This window comes from Acyrthosiphon pisum, chromosome A2 (genome assembly GCF_005508785.2).
Source record: "Acyrthosiphon pisum isolate AL4f chromosome A2, pea_aphid_22Mar2018_4r6ur, whole genome shotgun sequence".
Taxonomy (NCBI): Eukaryota; Metazoa; Arthropoda; class Insecta; order Hemiptera; family Aphididae; genus Acyrthosiphon; species Acyrthosiphon pisum.
The window spans coordinates 29528952-29551022 of record NC_042495.1 but is presented as its reverse complement, the minus strand read 5'-3'; the positions used below and the strand labels follow the sequence as shown (position 1 = coordinate 29551022).

The window sequence follows — 22071 nt, the reverse complement described above, 5'->3', positions numbered from 1 at the left end:
ATAGATTAAAAGTATAATAACAGTTCGACCCTGCCAGGGAAATAATCATTGATTAGAAGCACGAATGTCAAGTCAATAACTAGTTGCTAGTAGTGCATAGAAGACCTAACAACCTAATCCCAAAGACAATGAGCATTCAGAAAAAACTCAGCTTTTTAACGACTGTCATAGAATTTTTACAATTTAGTCGTGCTTTTTTCCTGCTTCTCTGAAACAGGTACCCAAATAAAGACGACAAATACTTCTCACGCCATTAATAAAGGTAAGAAATATTGTTTTTTTTATGCAGGTGATGTGACATTTCGATCTTTTTTGTTTCATATGTACATTACTTAACGTTATTTTTTTTGTAAAACATTTAATTTATGTTAAGATTTTTATTTATATAATATAGTTGATAGTTGGTACCACAATAGTATAATATTACCTATAATTAATTATTAGAATGCACATATACAATCTCATTTCTTACTATTTTCGAAAAATATTAAAATAAATAACATGGCAGCAGACATATTGTATTATACCATGATGTCATGTATATTATATATTATTATTATTTAATATTTAAATATCTATATTATTGATACGTTGAATCAAAGGTCGAACGAAAATGTAAACATGTATAGTAACATATTAAAACTACGAACTGTACAGCGGTGTTATTCATTAGTTATACATTTATTTGATGACATATAATTGTGTCAGTGGTAATATTATTTTTTTAAAGACAAGCTGTACTTATTGTATCTTCACGGGCTGAATTCGCTTTCCTTAGGAATGGACATAATGTCTGTGTGGTGTTGTGCACAGTAATTTCAATCAAACACATAGGTCGTTAAGATATTGGAACAATAGAAAATTAGGGTAAAAGGTTAGGAGCCCATTTGTAAAAAAATAAAATAGTTAATTTACTCACAATTAATTATTTAATTACCTACTCAAAATTCATAATGATAACTTTTGGGCTCGATTCACATAATTTGATGTGTGACTTCGTCAACGTGTTGATGATTATTATTATTCATTATTAATGTAAATTACAGTATCACATATCTAAATGTTAAATTGTACAACTTTTAAGTCAGTGGCCGGCAATTAGATGTACGGAGGTCCAGATAATTTGAAAAAAATATGTCATTGACCAAAAAAATGGAAATACCTACCTGTTACTAGTTAGTTGATAAATGAATTTGTTTTGGTATTACAAACACATTTTTAATATTAAATAACCAAGATTAGCGATTTTATTTTGTTGTAATTAAAAAATATTGTTCGTGGGTAATGGGTGTTTACTTAAAACTTCTCAAGTATAGTCAAATATTGAAATATGGTAAGTTAGGTATATGCAATTAATATATTAATTTCAACTTACCGGTTACCATATTAATAATACCGATATAAATATAATAAAACTAATATGAAATATCTTAGGCTGACAAACCGTCTTCGCTCAGAATCGTTTTTCGTATACAATAATATTATATCATTGAATTAAAATTTAACACCATTCCATAACAGCGACCCACTTGTAACCAACTGTACAGCAGAGTGATATCCACTTGCCCGTTTTTTTTTCATAAATATCAATAATAAATGTTGTGTATATATCATATTATGTAACGGGCCACAACTACCGTAGTATATTTTGATGGATGGAATTGAATAAATCACGAAGATGTTTTGTAATAATCGTATTTATTTTATACTCAATTAAAATAGTTATGTTTCTTAAAATATTCTAAGTTCAAATAAATTAGAATTAAACTGTAATATATAACGAGATGTGACTAGTATTAATTAGTGAATTGGCTGTTCAGATTGAGGCTGGCTGCTCGTCTGCCGGACGCTTGTCCATCGATGTATCTCGTCGGGTAGTTCTATTAGATCCCTGCTATGGCATTTTTAGTATAAAAATGGTATACGTGCCGCGTAGGTACACCTGAGGTCATTTCCGACGTCATTCAAATAATCATACTATTTCTGGATTGTAATATTTTGTACGAAACCATAATTTTTGTACTGATGATTAAGTTTTCCTAGAAAACGTATATCTATCATAGAGTACTGCTATCACGTGTTTTGTAGCGCGTCGTTCGATACCCTTCATATTATTACTATAATTACGTTCACCTTTGCGCGCCGCCGGGATTACGCGCTCGCTGTAGCAATAATTAGATATTATTTATTACTATTATTAGCATGCCACTTGGTGTCGTATTTAAATATACTAATTGATTACCTAGTCACAGCACGTTACAATTATAACTAATGTACACATCAATACATCATCAAGCAAATTAACTGTCAAAGATAGGCGTGAGATAATGATGTGAAACTGTGTAATTCGTTAATAAAATATATGACATATTAATGTGCCCGAACAACCCATAAACCTTTTCCGACTATTGTGACCGTTTGTATTTATACGTTTCTGTTTCTAATATTATGTCTAGTTATTTCCATACTATATTCGAACAATATTATAAGATATAACATGGCAGCAGACATATTGTGTTATACATAACTATATAATATAATGTATATTATTATTATTTAATATTTAAATATTATCTTATGAATTCGTTTAGTCAATGTTCGAACGACTGCTATGTAGTCATGTAGTACATAATGTACAAACACTACGCATCGCACAGAGGTATTGTTCATTAATTATAAATTTATATAATAATAATAAATAATAATTAATACACAATACGCATCCATATGTACGTTGAGTACTTTGATAAGGACAAATATGTTCAATGTTTATATATATCATTAAAATATATACTGACAGACTGTATTTTCTCAGAAACTTTATTATGTATAGAGTGTTTTTTTTTTTTTATCCGTGCGATTAAAATAAGACGAGCCAATAATTACTGTTCACTGGCATTGACCACCTCCGCTGACAATATAATATTATACAATTCCACACACACTCAAACACATTTAAATACATTTATGATCAGCTGTTAGCTCTAATCAATATTATTTTATATCATGATGTTGATGATATTATTGTTTTTCTCATATCGAAAACAAAAGTGCCATACCCAAATATTTTTGTTGTTGTTACTTATTGTTATTAGAGTGATTTGTTTGATGAGAGTAAAACGTCTATGATTATATTCAATTATTTATTTTATTATTTAAAAAAAAGTAGTGTTTATATTGTTGTAACATATACTCGAATCGTGACCTAATTTTTTTGTTTATCCGTATGTCAGCGCAAAGCACCTCTCGAAAGATTTAGATATTGTTCAATTGTTGTATTTAGCGTAAGCTCGCATAGCCTGGATTAATAGAGTGATTTATATTATTTGTGAAACAAATATTATTATGTAATTAAATTATCGGCCAAAGGATAATTATTTGTATTTGTATTAATAGCTAAGTATGAACTATTATTTATGATTATATTATTATTATTATACATATAATATTATTATTCAATAATTGTTGGTAGGCCAGTCTCTGACAAATCTCTGGGTTATTATTTGTTATTATTTTATGACTGCATCAAGCAACCACTGGTGAAGAACCAACATTTGTCCACTCAGCCCATCACTTATTTTATATTATCACTTAAGGGTGTTGTAGCAGGTGCGGTTTTAGTACAAAAACATGTCTTACATGAAAAACTCACTCCCTGTAGAATAGTCAGATTTTTTTTTAATTTTAATTTAGGTAGATTACTTATATATATTATTATATTAAGTATTTTGATTTTTGTAGGTATTTGAAAGTGTAATTCGCTAGCTGGGTAAAACATGATTTGGATTCTAGAAAGCAAATCTTGCCCCAATTAATGGCACATCTACCATTAACATCGAAAGATTACATACTAAAAAATGTAGTTACAGAACCTCTTCTTAACAATTGTCCTAAATGTAAGTTTTTTAATAAATATGATTTTTTTGCGATTAATCATATTATACTTTATATGTTTATAATTTCTTAAGGTAAAGATTACGTAATTGAAGCATTACATATGTATTTACTTAAGTCAAATGAAATTATCACTATGCCACATAGCATCCGGACAAAACCTAAACCTGATGGTCCTCATAAAGTATGATTACGTTATTATTTATCTTTAAATACCTATATTTAAATATTTAATTATAACAGGTTATTTTAGTGGTTGGTGGAAGAAGCAATGAAGATAACCTAATCTTGGATAGTACAGAATGGTATGACCCAAAACTCAACCGATGGCAGTTTGGACCAAAAATGATTACACCACGTTACGGAGGTGGTTTAGCTGTAGTAAAAGACAATATTGTGTTATATTATATGGGTGCTCATAATTATAAATTGAGTCAATTTGTCCATGAGCTAGATTTCTCTTCAGAACCATCTAATTGGAAACCAACGACTAACATGTTAGTTAACCGAGAACATTTAGGAGTTGGTGTCATAAATAATTATATTTATGCCGTAAGTTATATTGAAATATTACTTTATTGGTAATTTCTGTTATAAAGTTGTACCTAATATACATTTTATCATAAATTCAAGGTTGGTGGTTTTGATATTTATAGATGGCCTTTAAAAAGTGCAGAAGTTTTTGACTGCAGAACTCAAAAATGGCGTATGGTATCTAGTATGTCTACTAGAAGAAGTGTTGTTGGGATAGGAGTACTGAATAATCTTTTATATGCGGTAGGGTAATATTTTATTGTATGATTTTATGAATACCCCCGAGGATACTCACGGAATATATCCCCAAAATAAAATTATTCGATAAGTTACTTAAAATTTTAAATTCACTTATCTGAGCTCATAGCAGTGCGCCCGTCCAAGTTCCAGCAATTTCAGTGTATCTTTAAAAGAAACCACTTCGCCCAGTTTTTCTAACTCATATATCTGTTTTTCTTCTTAAGATAACATTTTTGAAATTTGAAACATAGATTAATCTCAAATAGCTTAGGACGCTGTAAGAAAAGGAGTCCTTAATATTGCGCCATTTAAAAATGGGGGGATTTTAAAATGTACAATATTGTTACTGACTCACTCACTCACTCACTGATCATCAAAATTATAAGACACTTCCGTATAGGTAGAAACGTGAAATTTGGCAAAAAGGTAGGTTTTACAGTGTAACTAAAGAGAAAAATCTAAAAATTGAATTTTTTTTAAAAGTAATGCTGCTTCAGATAGTGTATTTTTAAACGTATGAAGTGGCGCGCCTAGCACGCATACACGTTTACTTTCAAACAGTGTTTCAATATGGTAATAAGAAATTGTTTGTAGTTGACTTATATATATATATTTATAAAACATAATTAAGTTTTCGTATATTTATTTTATTCAAATACAAAATATAATATAATATTCGTCGGTTCACGAACCAAAATTTTACTTGATAACGTCATAAGAAAACATTGATGACAAATTTCATATTCTTATGAATTGAATGGAATTATTATCACTGAATTATCATTATTTTTATAATACAAAGAATGAGTTACCAAAATATCCACGACCGTCTAAGAACTTTTTATAAGGCAGACTTAACAACTATTCTATCTAAAAAGTCTCGACGACGAAAAATAAAAGATCGTACTTGGCTATCTTGGCCTGGTATTGACAACGCTCAAGATTTAAATATCTCAGCTCCTCAACAGAGACTCAAACGGTCTTACAAAAAAAAATCTATGACATATAAAAAAAAAATTAAAAACTTTAAAAAAAAAAGAAATAACACGTCGCCCACGTTGCTGAAATACGAAAAAATAAATGATATCCCCTACAAAAAGCTAACTGTGAAAAAAGGCCAAGTTTCAAACTCCCTCCCAAAAAAGTCTGCCTATCAAAGTAGTGAAATCTACATTGTGGCCATTTCTGCTATTATTTAATACATAACCTCACTGCACTCCTACATTTAAGAACAACACTCTTCTTTTATTTGTATTGTTTAACACTTGGTCAGTTTCTGGATGAAACATAAAACATCATTATTGAATGGTACTCACTTATGACTTATGTGCAGGGTGATGGGGAGAAGAGAACTAAAAAAAAATAAAAAGGTTTAAATTTCTTCTCAAAAAAGACAGCAAATCATAGTAGTGGTATCTACATTGCGGCCAAGTCTAGAATGCCTATGTCTCATTCAGAAACTGACCAAGTGTTAAAAAATACAAATAAAAGAGGAGTGTTGCTCTTTAATGTAGGAGTGCAGTGAGGTTTTGGAAAATAGCAGACTTGGCCATAATGTAGATTACACTACTTTGATAGGGCGACTTTTTTGGGAGGGAGTTTGGAACTTGGCCTTTTTTCACAGTTAAGTTTTTGTTGGGAATAAATAATATACTGATTCAAATATGTGTTTAAATACTATCTTAATTAAATTATTTAATAATTACACGTGTAACTGATTTTTTTCGTTGACTGAAAAGCTAATATATTATAGGAGTATTAAAATTACATTTTAATTTACAGTTTTATACATAACGCAATAATAAAAATAATCTTATTAATGCTGTTAATTATTGAACTTAATAATATGTTAATGTTTGAAAATAATTAGGAAAAACTATGTAAAGGTAAATGTATATTTTCGACAATTTATAATATTTTTCATTTTCATTATTTGCTTATTCATACTCGTTCAAGATTGATATTCTTATAATTATTGTTGAAATTATACAAACCTATTTTAGTTCAACGTTTCATAAATATTTATTCAATCTCTGACATTGGAAAATACCATGCTTTTTTATATTAATCTTGTTTTCCATAGATTTATTTTCAAGGACAAGGGATATATTTTAATGCGCAATTGTCATTAATTCAAATGTCTATATGTAGGAGGTTTTGATGGTGAGCAGTGTTTAAACTCTGTTGAATGCTATCATCCCGGACTTGATAAATGGACATCGGTTTCAGAAATGTGTGCACGTCGTAGTAATGCTGGTGTTGGAGTATTAGATGGTGTACTGTATTCTGTGGGTGGCGAAAATTTATCAGAATGTCTCAAGAGTGTTGAAGCATACAAACCAAGTACAGGAGTTTGGTCTAGTATTCCGGACATGCATTTGAGACGTTGTGGTGCAGGTATAACTACTCGTTTAAAAATTCTTAACTATTATTGTATATTTTTTTAAATATATTTAATTTAAGTATAACTTCTCAATATAGGAGTAGCGGTATTAAATGGTTTATTGTATGTCGTCGGTGGTTGGGACGGAACTTCTTATTTGGATTCTGTAGAATATTACAACCCTAACACTAATACCTGGACCATGATCACTGCGTCAATGAATGTTACGAGGAGTTTAGCTGGAGTTGTAGTCATTGAAAGGCCACGACATTCAAAAAAACGGAATCAATCGGGTTTTTCATTTTTGATTGAATATATCGATATATATTCAATTATCTCATTTTGTACAATTGTATCTTTATTATTTTTCTATTTATTTTCTAGTTTTTGACTGTTTTAATAATGGGGTTTTTGTACCTACATTAGAAATTTACAGTTGATAGGCCACCATATCTATATGTTTAACATTCAATACGTTTTTTTTTATATACCTGCACTAGTGTCCTAATTTGTATGATAATATATTTATTGTTTTTCTATTAATGGTACAGGTTTTGGTCGTTTTATTAAAATATTTTCGTATCATACATATTCGTCAATATCACGAAACTTTGCAAATAATGATGTCGTTAAAAATGTATAAAATTTAAAATTTTTTTAATGATTATCAATTTAAAACAAGGTTTCTCATAAATCTTTAATACTGTAACGAAATTATGTAAAAAGTATAGACCTTTAGGTACACAGTTAATTAATTCTTTAGATATTTTAAGTTCAAATTTGGATGACATTTAATATTTGACTGAAGAATAACAATTTTAGTCATTTCGTTTTGATTTAGTAATTAATTCGTTGATATATAAAACTTTTAAAGTAAGTATATAATATTATATACTTTACATGCTTAATGACATTATCAAATGCAATGTTTTCGACAAAAATTATGAATTCAACCTACAGTGTCATTTGTAGTAGAATAATTTTTTTTTAAAATAATGTTCTCTTAACGATTCCCAATTTAGTTCAATAGCTATTGCAAAGCGACATACTAAGTACAAGTACCTACTATTCTCTATTCTAATATAAAACAATTGGGTTTTATAGAGTAGGTAACCATAAAAACTAGTATTTTAACAATTTGTCGACATTTGGGAAGTGGATAATTTGGTAGCTAATATAAACCAATTACAAATTATTATTATTATAAACCTGATAATATTATATTATATAGTTAAGTAAGTAGTTATCTACATACGTATTAGACAAAATGTGCTCTATAATAATATGTATTCTACTTTTAACATCGCATAAAATAATTAAATGATTTGTTATCCACATGTCTTATAGTCACACACGCATTTATATTATATTTCAAATTTGAGAATGGTCTAAGCCAACGATACTTTAAAACAATTAAATTAAATTTTTATCTACTTTAATTTACACTATATATAAGTCGTAAATAGCCATGGTAACTTTACAAATTCATAACGGGAAACATTATAAAATAAATACTTGATATTATACCAGCTTCTAGATACGTGTCCGGGACAGGTTCGGTTATAAGAATAATTTAAACAGTATACACATTTTTTATGGAGATTGCAAATGGACAATTGTTTCAACTAAAATTTACCAATATCTTGTCAATCGTACCAATGGACCTGATAAAGCGATATTAATTCTGACAACTTACTGATTTTAATTGGTTAACACGTCTACCTGAAATCGATCAGACCACTTTTTTAAAATGTAGTTCTTAAACTCCTAATCATTTTGTTTGGATGAAAATGTTTAATTCATTTTTAATGTTGATTATTCGAAAATTAAATTAAATATTCTAAAAATGGCCTGATCGATCTTAAGTAGAAATATTAACGCGCGAATACAAATAAGTTTTCCAAAGTCTTATCGCGTTATCAGGACCATCGGTAGAATTGGCGAAAAGTACATTAAAATGAGGGGTGAGTGTATGTTTCAACACGAGAGTAGTAGGTACAAAATTACATACGTTAGTTCCTACACGGTAAAAATCAGGTACGTATGTCAGTTTCTGCACAACGGAAAAAAAATGAAATACGACTTTTCAAAAAAATATATAATATTATGATGATTTAAAAATATAATAAAAAGCCCATATACGTTGTTTACCGTTATCGGGCTAACGCCGATAGGTAGTGACTAGTGCGTGCGGGAGAGGTCCACTATGACTTATGTACACTGTCACACACCCTAACGATCACTAACTGCGCACACATTTACAAGACCTTCATGCATACAATTTGGAGAATGCCTTATTTGAACTCCTTAAAAACAGCCAATTTGCAATCTTCATAAGATAATAAATTAATGTCAATAGTAAGTAGTAAGTACTAATACACGAGACGCGACCGATCCTATTCCAACAGTGATAAAAATAAAATTCTTATTAGACAAAGCCAAACGAAATATATATTTTCTATGTACAATGTACCCATGTCTCATAATAGCTATAACTAATATTTGTATAAAATATAGTGTCCAAAGTTTAAAAATCATCTATATATCTATACACAGAATCGATTTACCAAGGTTTTTCGTATTGTTAATTAAATAATTATCGTTGTTAATTATACCTGATAATTATAACAAAAATTATTATGCTATTAAATATGTATTGTTTTTGTCTCCTTAAATCTTAATGTTCTATGATAATAATATACTTATAATAATTATAATAATGTTATCGATATGCTATTTATTAATTATACATATTATTTAGTTTTGATAAAACATAAATGTATACAATTTATGCAACTATTAAACACATGATAAATGCTATCACTTAGATTTATTTAAAGTATAATAACAGTTTGACACCACCAGGCAAATAATCATCGATTAGAAGCACGAACGGCGAGTCAGTAACTAGTTGCTAGTAGTGCGTAGAATATGTATAATACGTAGTCCCGAGAGACAAAACTCAGTTCATATAGATGTTCAATATTTTTGAATGACTGTCGTAGAATTTTTATATTATCGCCTTAATAAATACAACAACTACATCTCACGCTGTTTTTAATAAAGGTAAGCAATACAGTTTTTTTTATGTAGATAAGGTGACATTTTGATCTTTTTTTCCGTACCTAGGTACAATCAGGTGACTTGTTTTGTAAAACATTTAATTTTTATTGAGATTTTTATTTAAATATTCAGCTGGTGGTTGGTACCACAATAATATATTACCTTTACGTGATTATTAGAGTGTATAATAATATAATATAAATTTCGAACATTGTAATTAAAACAATATTTTATTGATTAAAAAAAAAATTATAATAATGCGGTACCTATCTATTAAGAGGTAGGTATACCGTCATGCGTTGTCTCCGTCTTACAAACATAAAACATAACAAACAAATGTTTTGCGCGGGACAACTATGCTCCCTCGGTATTTATAGTAGAATTACCAACATTTCATAACGGAATAACTTTATCTGTGTCGTTGCGTTTTTATTATTTGAATAGCATAAATAAAATCAAAATTATCAGTTTTGAGAACATTAGGAATTTTTATATTTATTAAATATTATCGGTAAATGCTTTCAAGAAAATAAAAACGCTACGACAGAGATAAAGTTGTTCCCTATGCGTTGTGGAATTTTGGTAATTCTACTATAAATAGCGAGGGAGCATAGTTGTCCCGCGCAAAACAATTTTTTGTTATGTTTTACATTAGTAAGACGGAGACAACGCATGCGGGTATAGCGTCCTCTTAAGAGAATGTCAGCGCACTATTCGTTTTCTCTCTCTGGCCGACGCGTAACACAGACAGAACGCATTTACGCAAAGTAATCTTTTCTATGCGTTAAGTAATCTTAGAGTAAAGTAACCTATTACAAAAAAGATGGAGAATAATATTTTTGAGGGAATGACGTATCGATTTCATATTTTATTATTATTTGACTTAGTATTTGACCTTCAAAAAAAAAAAACAAAAAAATGCTGTAAATTTAAATGATGTTTAAATTGTTTTGAGACAATATTTAGACAAATCGATATGTCATTCCCTCAAATATATTATTCTCTATCATTTTTGTAATGGGTGCGTCTTTACACTAAGATTACTTAAACGCAAAAAAAAAATGATTTTACGTAAATGTGTTTTATCTATGTTGCGTGTGAGCCAGAGAGAGAAAACAAAAAAAGCGCTGACAGCCTCTTAAGTGGATTGGATACATTTTATAAAATGTGCAGTAGCTTTGTCCATCAACGCGGACTTGACAAATTTTAATTTCTTAACAGACGATGAGTGTATTATTGTTTATAAAAAATTGATTTTCTTTCTTTCTGGTTTCACTTTTTATAGTAGAAAAAAATATATTGGTTTTAATTTAGCATTTTTAAGTAGAAATTTTATCTGGTTATTACTTCTGGAGTTCAAAAGTAAAATATGTCCTCTTCTTTTCAAAATAACTACGGGAGAACATAGATTTTTACATTTTTAGTGTAAAAACATTTGACTTTTCTCCTGCAATAGACACAACACGATTTTTAACTTTTCATAAAATGTATTGAAAAGAACTCTGCAAGATTGCACGTAACAAATAGTTTATAGGTTGCTTTTATATTGTTTGATTTAAAATAATTCACGATTTTTCTATAGGTCATGTCTATAATGATTGTATACACTACTAATATGTAGTATATATAATATAATATAAAATATAAGTGAAGTCAATGTACTATGTTATATTACGCACATATATTTAAATATTCTTATATTATGTGTGTAAAAAACAATTATATATAAAACACTTTTCTATTAAATGTTAAAACTGAAACCAAAGATATAAAATGGAACAGTTTGCGTGGAACGAGCGTCGATTACCGAATGAATAAACTATTGTCAACGATAAACATGAGATAATAGTATAATACCATGAAACAGAGTAATTTGTAAATAATTATAATATGACATATCATTGTGCCGGAACAAACTATAAATCTTTTTCGACAATATAACTTGTTACATAACCTTACCATGTGTAAAAATCTGTGAAAATGGTACAAATATAAAATTCAATAATTATTTTGTAGACAAATAGTTAGAAAATGTTCAATCCAAGGATTGAAAATTTAAAACAAGGTTCCACGTAAATATGTTAGGTATATATAAATCACTTTAATAATAATATCATCAAATATAGCTACTTAGTAATAATAATTATCATACGCTGTCTTACCGTCTTCACTCAGAATTGTTTTTCTTATACAATGAAATAATACCATTGAATTCAAACTTATAAACAAATGACCGTAAATAGATGAAATTTTCACTGGTTGTTTATATTTCAAATGTCTATACATGATAAAATTTTCAAAATATTTTGATTTGTTTTGAACTGTTTAAGGACATTTTAAGTTTCCAATTTTATAAGTTTTTTTTCTATGAATGTCAATAAAACTTTATTTGTTGAGTAAAAATACTTGAAAATTTAATACAAGGCTCCTACTATATTATTACAATGACATTTGAAAAATATTAAAAAAATTAAAAGTTACAGTTTTTTTTTATTAACATTTAAAGATCGAATTTAGACAAAATGTTTCAAATTTAAATTTGAATAATTATTTTGTTAAAAATGTATAAAATGTTCAACTTTTATATCTAAGGATTGAAAATTTGAACAAGATTAGTAAGTAAGTAGTTCATTCTATTACCAAAAAATATAAAAAATACATTTACACAGTTTATTTTTATACTTATTTTAAGTTCAAATTTGGACGAAATTACATATAAAAAAACTTAGTATAACTATTTTAGTTATTTTGTTGTGATTGTATAATATTATTCGTGGTATATGATAGTATCACGGTTTGTTGTTAATGTATAATGCATTATAAGTACATGATGGATATTGTGATATGATTAATTTGGAATTTATTATAGGTACCTATTATAGGTCAATTTTTTTTTTGATACCATAGATAAGTATATAATATGTCTTATACCTAGACTGACATACCGTCTCCACTCAGAATCGTTTTTCTTATACAATGATATTATATCATTAAATTCAAAATTAATACCATCCATTATACAGTGACCCACTTGTAACCTACTGTACAGCAAAGCGACATCCACTTGCCCACCTTTTTTTATTTGTATTCTTATTAGTGCGATGTGTCTGTTGTGAGTATTAGGTCAAAGACTACATTAAATTATTTTTTAGCTGTAAAAAATTTAAGAACTTTTTATGTTATTGTAACTTAAATGTAATAAAACCTAATATAAATGTTGAATATAATTATTAAAAATGTCATTCTCGATATTCCTTTTTATTTCACAGAAGGTTTCTACTTTCTAACAAGTCGTATCGATGATTTGAATTTATTTCGAAATCGATTTTAGGACAAGATATTATAGACATAGATCTTCCAAGTACCGGATATATTATACTATTAGCAATGCAAAATACGAAGCGAATTCCGGTACTCAGTCGATGTGAACCAGCTAAACACGAGTATAAGAAATCGTCGTACGTGGAGATTTATAATGTGCTACAATCCTTAAGGAAGTATGTAGTAAGAAGTTTTAAGTGCTGGATAAATATTATTCACAAGTTTTTGTTTTTAGAGATGAGATTCTTTGTGATATTAAACTAGAAACAGACGATGGTGGAATTATATTCGGTCACAAAGTGGTTCTAGCATCGGCTAGTCCATATTTCCATGCAATGCTCACACATTTTTCAGAAAAAAATCAAGATCAAGTTACTATCAGGCAGTTGGACTATATAGTGCCCTACAGCTCTTAATAGACTTTATTTATTCTGGGAAAATCTCGATCACTGAAAAAAATGTGAAGGTAAAAGTAAATAATTTTTATTTTATTAGAAGACAAAATTGTTTATGTTGTTTTTTGTTTATTTTTTGATAAGATTTTGTTGCCCGCATCGAATCTTTTGCAGTTACAAGAAGTCAAAAACGCATGTTGTGATTTTTTACAGGCACAAATATGTCCTACAAAAGTTATTGGGATAATTGCTTTAGCTGATTTACACAGCTGTACGAAATTGTTAAGAAGTTCAGAATTATTTATTCAACAACACTTTTCGTACGATATACGATTTATTATCATGATTCTACAAAAAATTGTATTTATTATTGTTAATATATGATTCATAGGGAGGTGGTAGAAGGAAATGAATTCCTGTCCTTGTCATCCGAGCAAATAGTTAAGTTGATCTCCAGTGATGAACTTAAAGCTCCATCTGAAGAAAAAGTATGCAAAGTAAAATTTATAATAATTTTTATATTTTAGTGTCCATTAAGGATGAGAAATTTAAGTAACCCGCGTACATAAATGTAGTATAATTAATTTATAAGTATATTAATTGTTGTAGATATTTGAAAGTGTTATCCGGTGGGTAAAACATGATTTGGATTCCAGAAAACAAATTTTGCCCCAATTAATGGAACATGTGCGTTTGCCATTAACATCGAAAGATTACATATCAAAAAATGTAGTTGATGAACCTCTTCTTAATAATTGTTTTAAATGTAAGTTTATTTACTCAATATGATTTTTGACAGATTAATTTTTTTTTTTATATATTTATAATTTTTTAAGGTAAAGATTACGTATTCGAAGCATTACGTTTTCATTTTATTAAGTCAGAAGAACTTATCACAATTCCACATAACATTCGGACAAAACCAAGACAGCCTGGTGGTACACACAAAGTATGATATATATAATTCATTTCTCATTCCAATATATTTAACGATTTAGTTATAACAGGTTATCTTAGTTGTTTGTGGAAGAGGGCACGGTAGTGTAGAGTTAGATAGTACAGAATGGTATGACCCAAAAATCAACCAATGGCAGACTGGACCAAAAATGATTACACCACGTTACGCTGGTGGTCTAGCTGTAGTAAATGATAATTTTGTGTTATGTTTGGGTGGTAGAAATTCCGAATCAATTTTACAATCAGTTGATGGGATAGATTTATATTCAGATTCACCTCATTGGAGACCAACCAATGACATGTTAATTAAACGTCATTGGTTTGCCGTTGGCGTGATTAATAATTATATTTATGTTGTAAGTTAAATTTAAATAGTGCGTATTACTTTATTAGTAATTTCTGTTATAATGTAGGTACTAAAATAACATAAATTATGTTATAAATTCAAGGTTGGCGGTCATGATGGAAATAGTTATTTAAACAAGGCAGACGTTTTTGACTGCAGAACTCGAGAATGGCATACGATATCTAATATGTCTACTAAACGAGCTGGTCATGGGCTTGGAGTACTGAATAATATTTTATATGTGGTAACATTTTTATTACTTTATATTTTTAAATTTGTAACAGGTACGTTTGTTATAATTGCAATCAGAATAAATAAAGACCCCAGAGGAAAATCACGGAATACACTAAATAAAAAATGTTTCAACTTAAACTTATAAATTAAAACTTTAATGATATACTAATTCAAATATTTGTTTAAATATCGTCTTAGTCCAATGACTTAGTAATTAGAAAGGAAACTCACTTATTTTAGCATTATTTAAATTAAATAAAATTCAAAAAAAAAAAGAAAATTAATGAATTATGTTTAGTTTAATTTAAATCTGAAGGGTTCTATCACTGGATTGTCTCCCTTATTCCGACATTCTTGTTATAATATACTGGTGTTGTACATACCACATTTACTTATTGTGTTTTTTACTATAGATTGTAAATTTTTCAAAATAAATAAAAAAAAAAATTTAGAAATAAAGCATTATTAAAACTCTGTTAATTCAGTTCACAATTGTGTAGGTAGTTTTGATAGTTTATCATACAGAGATTTATTTTTATTCCACTTATTGTTGTACCCAGTTGTCCGCATGTTGTATTAATTAAGTATAAAATTGTGTTTTTCAGTTCCATGTATAACATATTAACGGTCTTGTAAAAAAATAATTCTAATAATGTTATTAGTTAATTATATTAATATTACTTCAAAATAATAATACAAAAAATGTAAATGTCTCGATTTTAAATGTCTTATACTTGTTGAATTTATACAATATTAAATATAATATAATATAATAACCGTTAATAAATATTTGAGTTCATAAATATGTATTCAATCACTGTCATTAAAAAATTTTTAATTGTACTCCGTAGATATTACAATAAGGGATTTTTAATCTGCAAGCTGTATTTATTGAAATGTGTATTCTGTATAGGTAGGAGGTTCTAATTCAGTGCATAAATTAAACTCCGTCGAATGTTATCATCCCAGTCTTGATAAATGGACACCAGTTGCAGACATGTGTGTACGTCGAAGTGGAGTGGGTGTTGGAGTTTTACATGATGTACTGTATGCTGTGGGCTGTTGGGATGGTGCTCAGGTTTGGAGTAGTGTCGAAGCATACAGACCGAGTACGGGAGTTTGGTCTCCGATTCCGGACATGCATTTGAGTCGACGTAGTGCTGGTATAACTACTCGTTTAATATATCTTAACTATTATTGTATGAAACATATTTTTTTTTAAATATATTTAAGTTAAGTTTAACTCCTCAATATAGGCGTAGCTGTATTAGGTGGATTATTGTATGTCATCGGTGGTCACGACGGAGTTTCTTTTTTAGGTTCTGTAGAATGTTACAACCCAAACACCAATACCTGGTCCATGGTCACAGCGTCAATGAATGTTGCACGGTTTGGAGGAAGAGCCGTAGCCATTGATGTTCCACAATATTTTAAAACTTGATAGCATTCATATTTTTTTTGATTCAATATATTACTACTATCTCATATTGTAAATAATATCTTTATTATTTTTTATAATTTTAAGTGTTTGAATGTTTTATGAAAAGGTTTTTCGTACCTACACTTTAAAAAGATGGCCAATGATAGGCCACCATAATTCGATGGCATAGAGGCCAAAAGTTGTATTTAAAATTTTTCTCAAAATCGTTTTATAAGTCTATTGGGTTAATCTTATATAAATATCAATTGGACAAATCTAACAACACTTGCTTATTTTGTCAAAAACAATAAATTTAATATTTTGTACTTGTAATGTTTTAGATAATATTGAATATGTTTATCTATTCATGCAAAAAATGATTATGCTGTTTGATAAATGACTTTAACAACAATTTATTTTATATTAATGGACTGTATATTTAATATTATTTACGCGAGTGCGTCACCGACAACTCGACAACACCGACTGAATCACATGCATAGTATGATCACAATATAATTTATAATGACATAAAATATAGATACGGGTTTCTTTAGATTACGGAATTACATTTGCCTACGTTAAATGATATGTATAACAAACCAAATTATATAAAAATACCTCATTCGCACAGAACATATTGTGTGCTTTCATTTTTTTTGGGTAACGGACATAGCAATCGAACAGCACGCCTTTTGAAACTCAAATTTGTGTACACCTTGGCTACTCTCGCTACACCGTCAGGTCCTGGATGAACATCTGTGGTTCTGCCCAATAATCACTTTAACGGGGGCAAATTATTTTCTTTTATTAATACCAGCGTGCCCGGTTGAATGGATGGCCCTCTAGATGTTGACCATTTGTTTCGTCCTTGTAGCTGCCCCAAGTACTCCTTGCTCCATCGAGTCCAAACGTGTTGCACAAGTTGCTGAACTCTTTGCCACCGAGATAATCTATTTATTGGCATACCTCCTACATCCCGTTCAAGCAGTTTGCGCAGTGAGCTACCTATTAGGAAATGGGCAGGAGTAAGGACATCCAAATCCATAGGGTCCTCGGATAAAGGAATTAAAGGACGCGAGTTTAAGCAACATTCTATTTGGGTTAATACCGTATATAGTTCATCGTATGTTAATTGTGAATTTGCAATGGTACGATTTAAGTGTTTTTTACGGCCTTGACGGTGGCCTCCCATAAACCACCAAAATGAGTGGAACGTGTTGGTATAAACTTCCAATTAATTTCTTGTAACGCTAATGTGTCTTGGACGCGGTTTTTGTGTTGTTCTGAGAGAAGAAATGTAGACAAATCGCTCAATTTCTTATTAGCACCTACAAAGTTTGTACCATTATCCGAAAAAATGTTACCGCATATTCCTCGTCATGAGATAAACCGGTGCAAGGCTGCTACAAAAGCATCAGCGGTGAGATCACATACTAGTTCTATATGCACAGCTCTACTTGCCATTCATATAAAAATTCATATATATGCTTTCTGCAACGGTGCATTTCTACGCGCATGCGACTTCATCAGCATTGGTCCAGCATAATCAACGCCCGTATTTTCAAAACATCGTAGTTGCCGGTTTACTCTTGGTGTGGGTAAAATACCCATATTTGACTCTATGATATTACGTTTATTTTTAAAACAAATTACACATTGATGGGCGACTTTCCGAGTGGTTCGGCGCCCATTTATCGGCCAATATTTTAATCGCACGTTCGCTAACATTGCTTGGGGCCCGGCATGTAATGACATTTCGTGTTCGTTTCTAAAAATTAGGGTATCAAAAATGGCACGCGTATGGAATCAGAATAGGATACCGCTGGTTATGAGCTAGATCCGTCGCATTACCAAGGCGACCACCCACACGCAATATATTTTCTTTATCGAAGAATGGGCTTGATGACTGCAATTTTTTATTACTTAATGGCTGATCAAAAAACTGATTTTGTAAGAGTTTAATAAATGTTTTCACTGATTTTTGAATTTCGTCATTACCGAGTGGACCTAAGAATTTTTTTTTTGATTTTAATTTAATTGAAATATTATGCACAAACCTTAATGTGTATGCAAACACACGCTGAAAACGACTTAATTTTGAATATTTTTCAGACAATCGAACAAAATAATTATTTTTTGTTACTTAGGCAACCGTTACCACTGAGTTTGACTGCTTACGCGATTCGCATATTGTATCATCGTCTTCATGTATTTGATAAAGTGTTTCCCAACTCGCCTGCTCGGCCATCAACCACGCTGGTCCGTTCCACCACAGCGTACAATTTTGTAGGTCTTGTACATCACACCCCCTGGATAACATGTCGGCCGGGTTCTCCTTTGTATTTACATACGACCATGACCACTGTGACGAGAACCTTTGAACCTTACTTACATGGTTGGCTACGAACGGTTTCCAACGCATTGCATCTGCTGCGATCCATGCTAATGCTACTTTGGAGTCACTCCAACAATACGTGATTTTTTACTGCATTTCTGAAAATAGGTACCTATCTAAAGACGACAACATTTTTATTTTTTGTGCAGGTAGCGTGACATTTTGATCTTTTTTTCCGTATGAACATTGATCTGATTGGTTTTGTTAATATTTAATTTTTATTTAGATATTTTAGTTGGTGGTTGGTACCACAATAGTATATTATAACCTATAAGTTATTATTAGAATGTACATATACAATCTCATTTCATACTATTTTCGTACAATTTTAAAATAAATATCATAGCAGCAGACATATTGTATTATGCTATAATTTTATGTCTATTATATATTATTATTATTTAATATTTAAATATTATATTATTGATTCGTAATCAAAGAACAACAATGTAGATAATATGTAGTAAAGTACTTATTTATAAAATATTATTCGTGGGTACTTACTTGAAACCCAGGGATCGAAACCGGTTTAACCGTTTTTCCAAAGAACCTGTTAAAATCGCAGTTTTCTAATCTCTGAACACCGGAACTGAAACCGGAACCAAAAGCTTTTAAACACCGGTTAAAAAACCGTAACCGAAACCTAAGTCCTTAAAAAACCGTTTTCAAAACCCAAACCAAAACCATAGAATTGAAATTTTTGATTATAACAGTGTATTCTGGTTTTGCTGTACCTACCTAGGTACCTCAGTTCACAGATAAATTTGGGTAGATTTGCGAACTAAATCGACCAAGGTGAGCAATTTATTTGTGGTGGATTGCGTATAGCACTTGGTATAAATCGAACGTGGTTGAAACTACTGTTTAAACATTCCATGTCTCCAATAACAATTCGAAATTTTCACAAAATCGGTCAAGTAGTTTTTGAGAACCTATACATATAATAGCTATAAATATACTTTCAACTCTCATATGTATTTTAAGATATAATTTATTTATTGGAAACCATAAATTTGATGGATGCTTTTACCTCATCTGCTAGAGGAACTAATAGCAAACATTTAAAATACTTTTTTTTTTTAAATTATTTCTTCTATAAGTTTATACACATAATCGATTTACCAAGTTATTTCGTATTTAAATTATCAATATATTTAATAATGGTTATAACAATTATTATGATATTTAAATATGTGATTTTTTATTTGTCTTCTTAAATGTAAATGTTATATGATAATAATATACTCATAATGATTATAATACTTATATCGATGTAGAAGCATGGACAGCAAGTCAGTAACTAGTTGCTGGTAGTGCATGGAAGAACTATAAAACCTAAACCCGAAAGACAAAGAGAATTCAGACAAAACTCAACTCATATAGATGTACAATATTTTATATTATAATTTTTTACAATATAGCCGTGCTTTTTTCCTGCTCTTCTGTAACTAGGTACGTATACAAAGACGATAACTACCTCTTACGCCATTTTTAATAAAGGTAACAAATTTAAATTATTTACGTAGGTAATGTGACATTTTGATTCTCTTTTTCCGTATGTACATTACATAATGTGGTTTGTTAATTTGTTTTATTTTTGTTAAGGTTTTTATTTGGATATAATTTTAGCTGGTGGTTACCAGACAACAATTTTTTGTTTAATAATATAATGTTAATTATATGTTATATAATCATAACATTATAATCATGAATAATATTAGTATAACGTTATTATAATACTATTATAATATTATCGTTACAAATTGCTGTCTGGTATCTACTAATTTGGTATCTACTGCAATAGTTTATTACCGATATGTAATTATTAGAATGTACATATTAAAATAAATAACATTTCAGTAGACATATTGTATTGTACTATAATTTCATGTAAATATTATATAGGTGTTATTATTATTTAATATTTAAATATTATATTATTGATTCGTTGAATCAAAGGTCGAACGACAATGTAGACTTGTCGTTGAACTGTACCTCAGGGCCGTCCCTAGGCCAGGGCGAGCGGGGCACACGAAAAATCCAAAGTTTTCTTTAAGTACAACGATTTACATTTTATATTAATTACTATATAATTTGAGTTTTTATTAATTATATATTACCTATTGATTAAATGAAATCAAGAACGAAATACTTGTACAGGATATACACGAATATATCATGGTAAAAGTGAATAGTCTTTTTCTAGTATACTAAACAAATTATGTATTATTAATATCGAGCCGTAATGAGCGGTAAAGAGGAATATTTTTCCTATTTCTAAAATTAAAATTTGTACACAATATACGACATACGTGTTTTGTTATCTTGCGCGGCTGCCGGCTATTATAGTGTTAAACTAATTCCCATTGATTAAATATACATATATTTAATCAATGCTACTGTACAGTTAAATGTTAAGGGGGCTCCAGCCGATCGTGTTTTAAGGAAATGATAATATAGGCAATTTAACATGAGGACACTCAAATTACTTGTAAGTGTGTGTAAAGTAAATGAACATTAGGATGTGTGAGTTTAATCTGTAATCGTTTTCAGTCAATATTTCCTAGAAATGTTCTGAATTATAACAGTAGGCCCGCATAATACCACCCGGTATATCGGTTGTTATTTATATTCGTCAGCAATTAACTTACGTACGCGCAGGCATTGAAGAAGATATTAAATTATGATAAACTTTTTTCAATTTAAAAAAAGTGACTTTTAGACCAATAAGCTAGACAAAACTGGAGGAATTTGGTTCGACGGATTTTATTTTTGAAAACGGATTATGATTGATTAACAAGTTTACTAGGTTTTTCCAGAGGCGATTTGTAATATCCCAATTATTGTTAGTGTCATGAATACTCATGATGAATACTATAAATACAA

General features: G+C 29.5%; 2 protein-coding genes across 5 annotated transcripts; both read left to right on the top strand.

Annotated features, from left to right (window-relative positions):
- The first annotated feature begins 41 nt into the window (after positions 1-41).
- LOC103310741 (kelch-like protein 2) lies at positions 42-7594 on the top strand. Of its 4 annotated transcripts, XR_003839592.1 has the most exons (8): positions 42-262; positions 3742-3896; positions 3969-4078; positions 4138-4446; positions 4528-4671; positions 6820-6831; positions 6898-7065; positions 7150-7291. XR_003839592.1 is itself a non-coding variant. In XM_008189991.3 (7 exons), exons 2-7 carry the CDS (start codon positions 3815-3817, stop codon positions 7440-7442), a joined length of 1188 nt encoding a protein of 395 aa, XP_008188213.1. In that variant the 5' UTR covers positions 45-262; positions 3742-3814; the 3' UTR covers positions 7443-7594. The 4 variants fall into 4 exon arrangements, 3 of the variants coding, with proteins under 3 accessions (XP_008188213.1, XP_008188219.1, XP_008188229.1); XM_008189991.3 differs by having other exon boundaries at positions 45-262; positions 4528-4676; positions 6821-7065; positions 7150-7594; XM_008189997.3 differs by lacking the exon at positions 42-262 and adding an exon at positions 3087-3400 and having other exon boundaries at positions 4528-4676; positions 6821-7065; positions 7150-7594.
- A 5907-nt stretch (positions 7595-13501) lies between these two features.
- Positions 13502-19526, top strand: LOC100571342 (kelch-like protein 2). The gene is made up of 10 exons (XM_016808574.2): positions 13502-13618; positions 13755-13901; positions 13975-14150; positions 14222-14327; positions 14440-14596; positions 14667-14779; positions 14838-15143; positions 15237-15377; positions 16281-16530; positions 16624-19526. Exons 1-10 carry the CDS (start codon positions 13502-13504, stop codon positions 16806-16808), a joined length of 1698 nt encoding a protein of 565 aa, XP_016664063.1. The 3' UTR covers positions 16809-19526.
- The last annotated feature ends 2545 nt before the right edge of the window (positions 19527-22071 follow it).

Bases quoted from the DNA above. Each gene is read 5' to 3' on its own strand.
- LOC103310741 (XM_008189991.3), top strand. From the start codon at position 3,815: ATGGCACATCTACCATTAACATCGAAAGATTACATACTAAAAAATGTA. The intron at 3,897-3,968 runs GTAAGTTTTTTA...TAATTTCTTAAG, and splicing joins TCTTAACAATTGTCCTAAAT to GTAAAGATTACGTAATTGAA. The intron at 4,447-4,527 runs GTAAGTTATATT...CATAAATTCAAG, and splicing joins TAAATAATTATATTTATGCC to GTTGGTGGTTTTGATATTTA.
- LOC100571342 (XM_016808574.2), top strand. From the start codon at position 13,502: ATGCAAAATACGAAGCGAATTCCGGTACTCAGTCGATGTGAACCAGCT. The intron at 13,619-13,754 runs GTAAGAAGTTTT...AGCATCGGCTAG, and splicing joins AATCCTTAAGGAAGTATGTA to TCCATATTTCCATGCAATGC. The intron at 16,531-16,623 runs GTATAACTACTC...TCCTCAATATAG, and splicing joins TTTGAGTCGACGTAGTGCTG to GCGTAGCTGTATTAGGTGGA.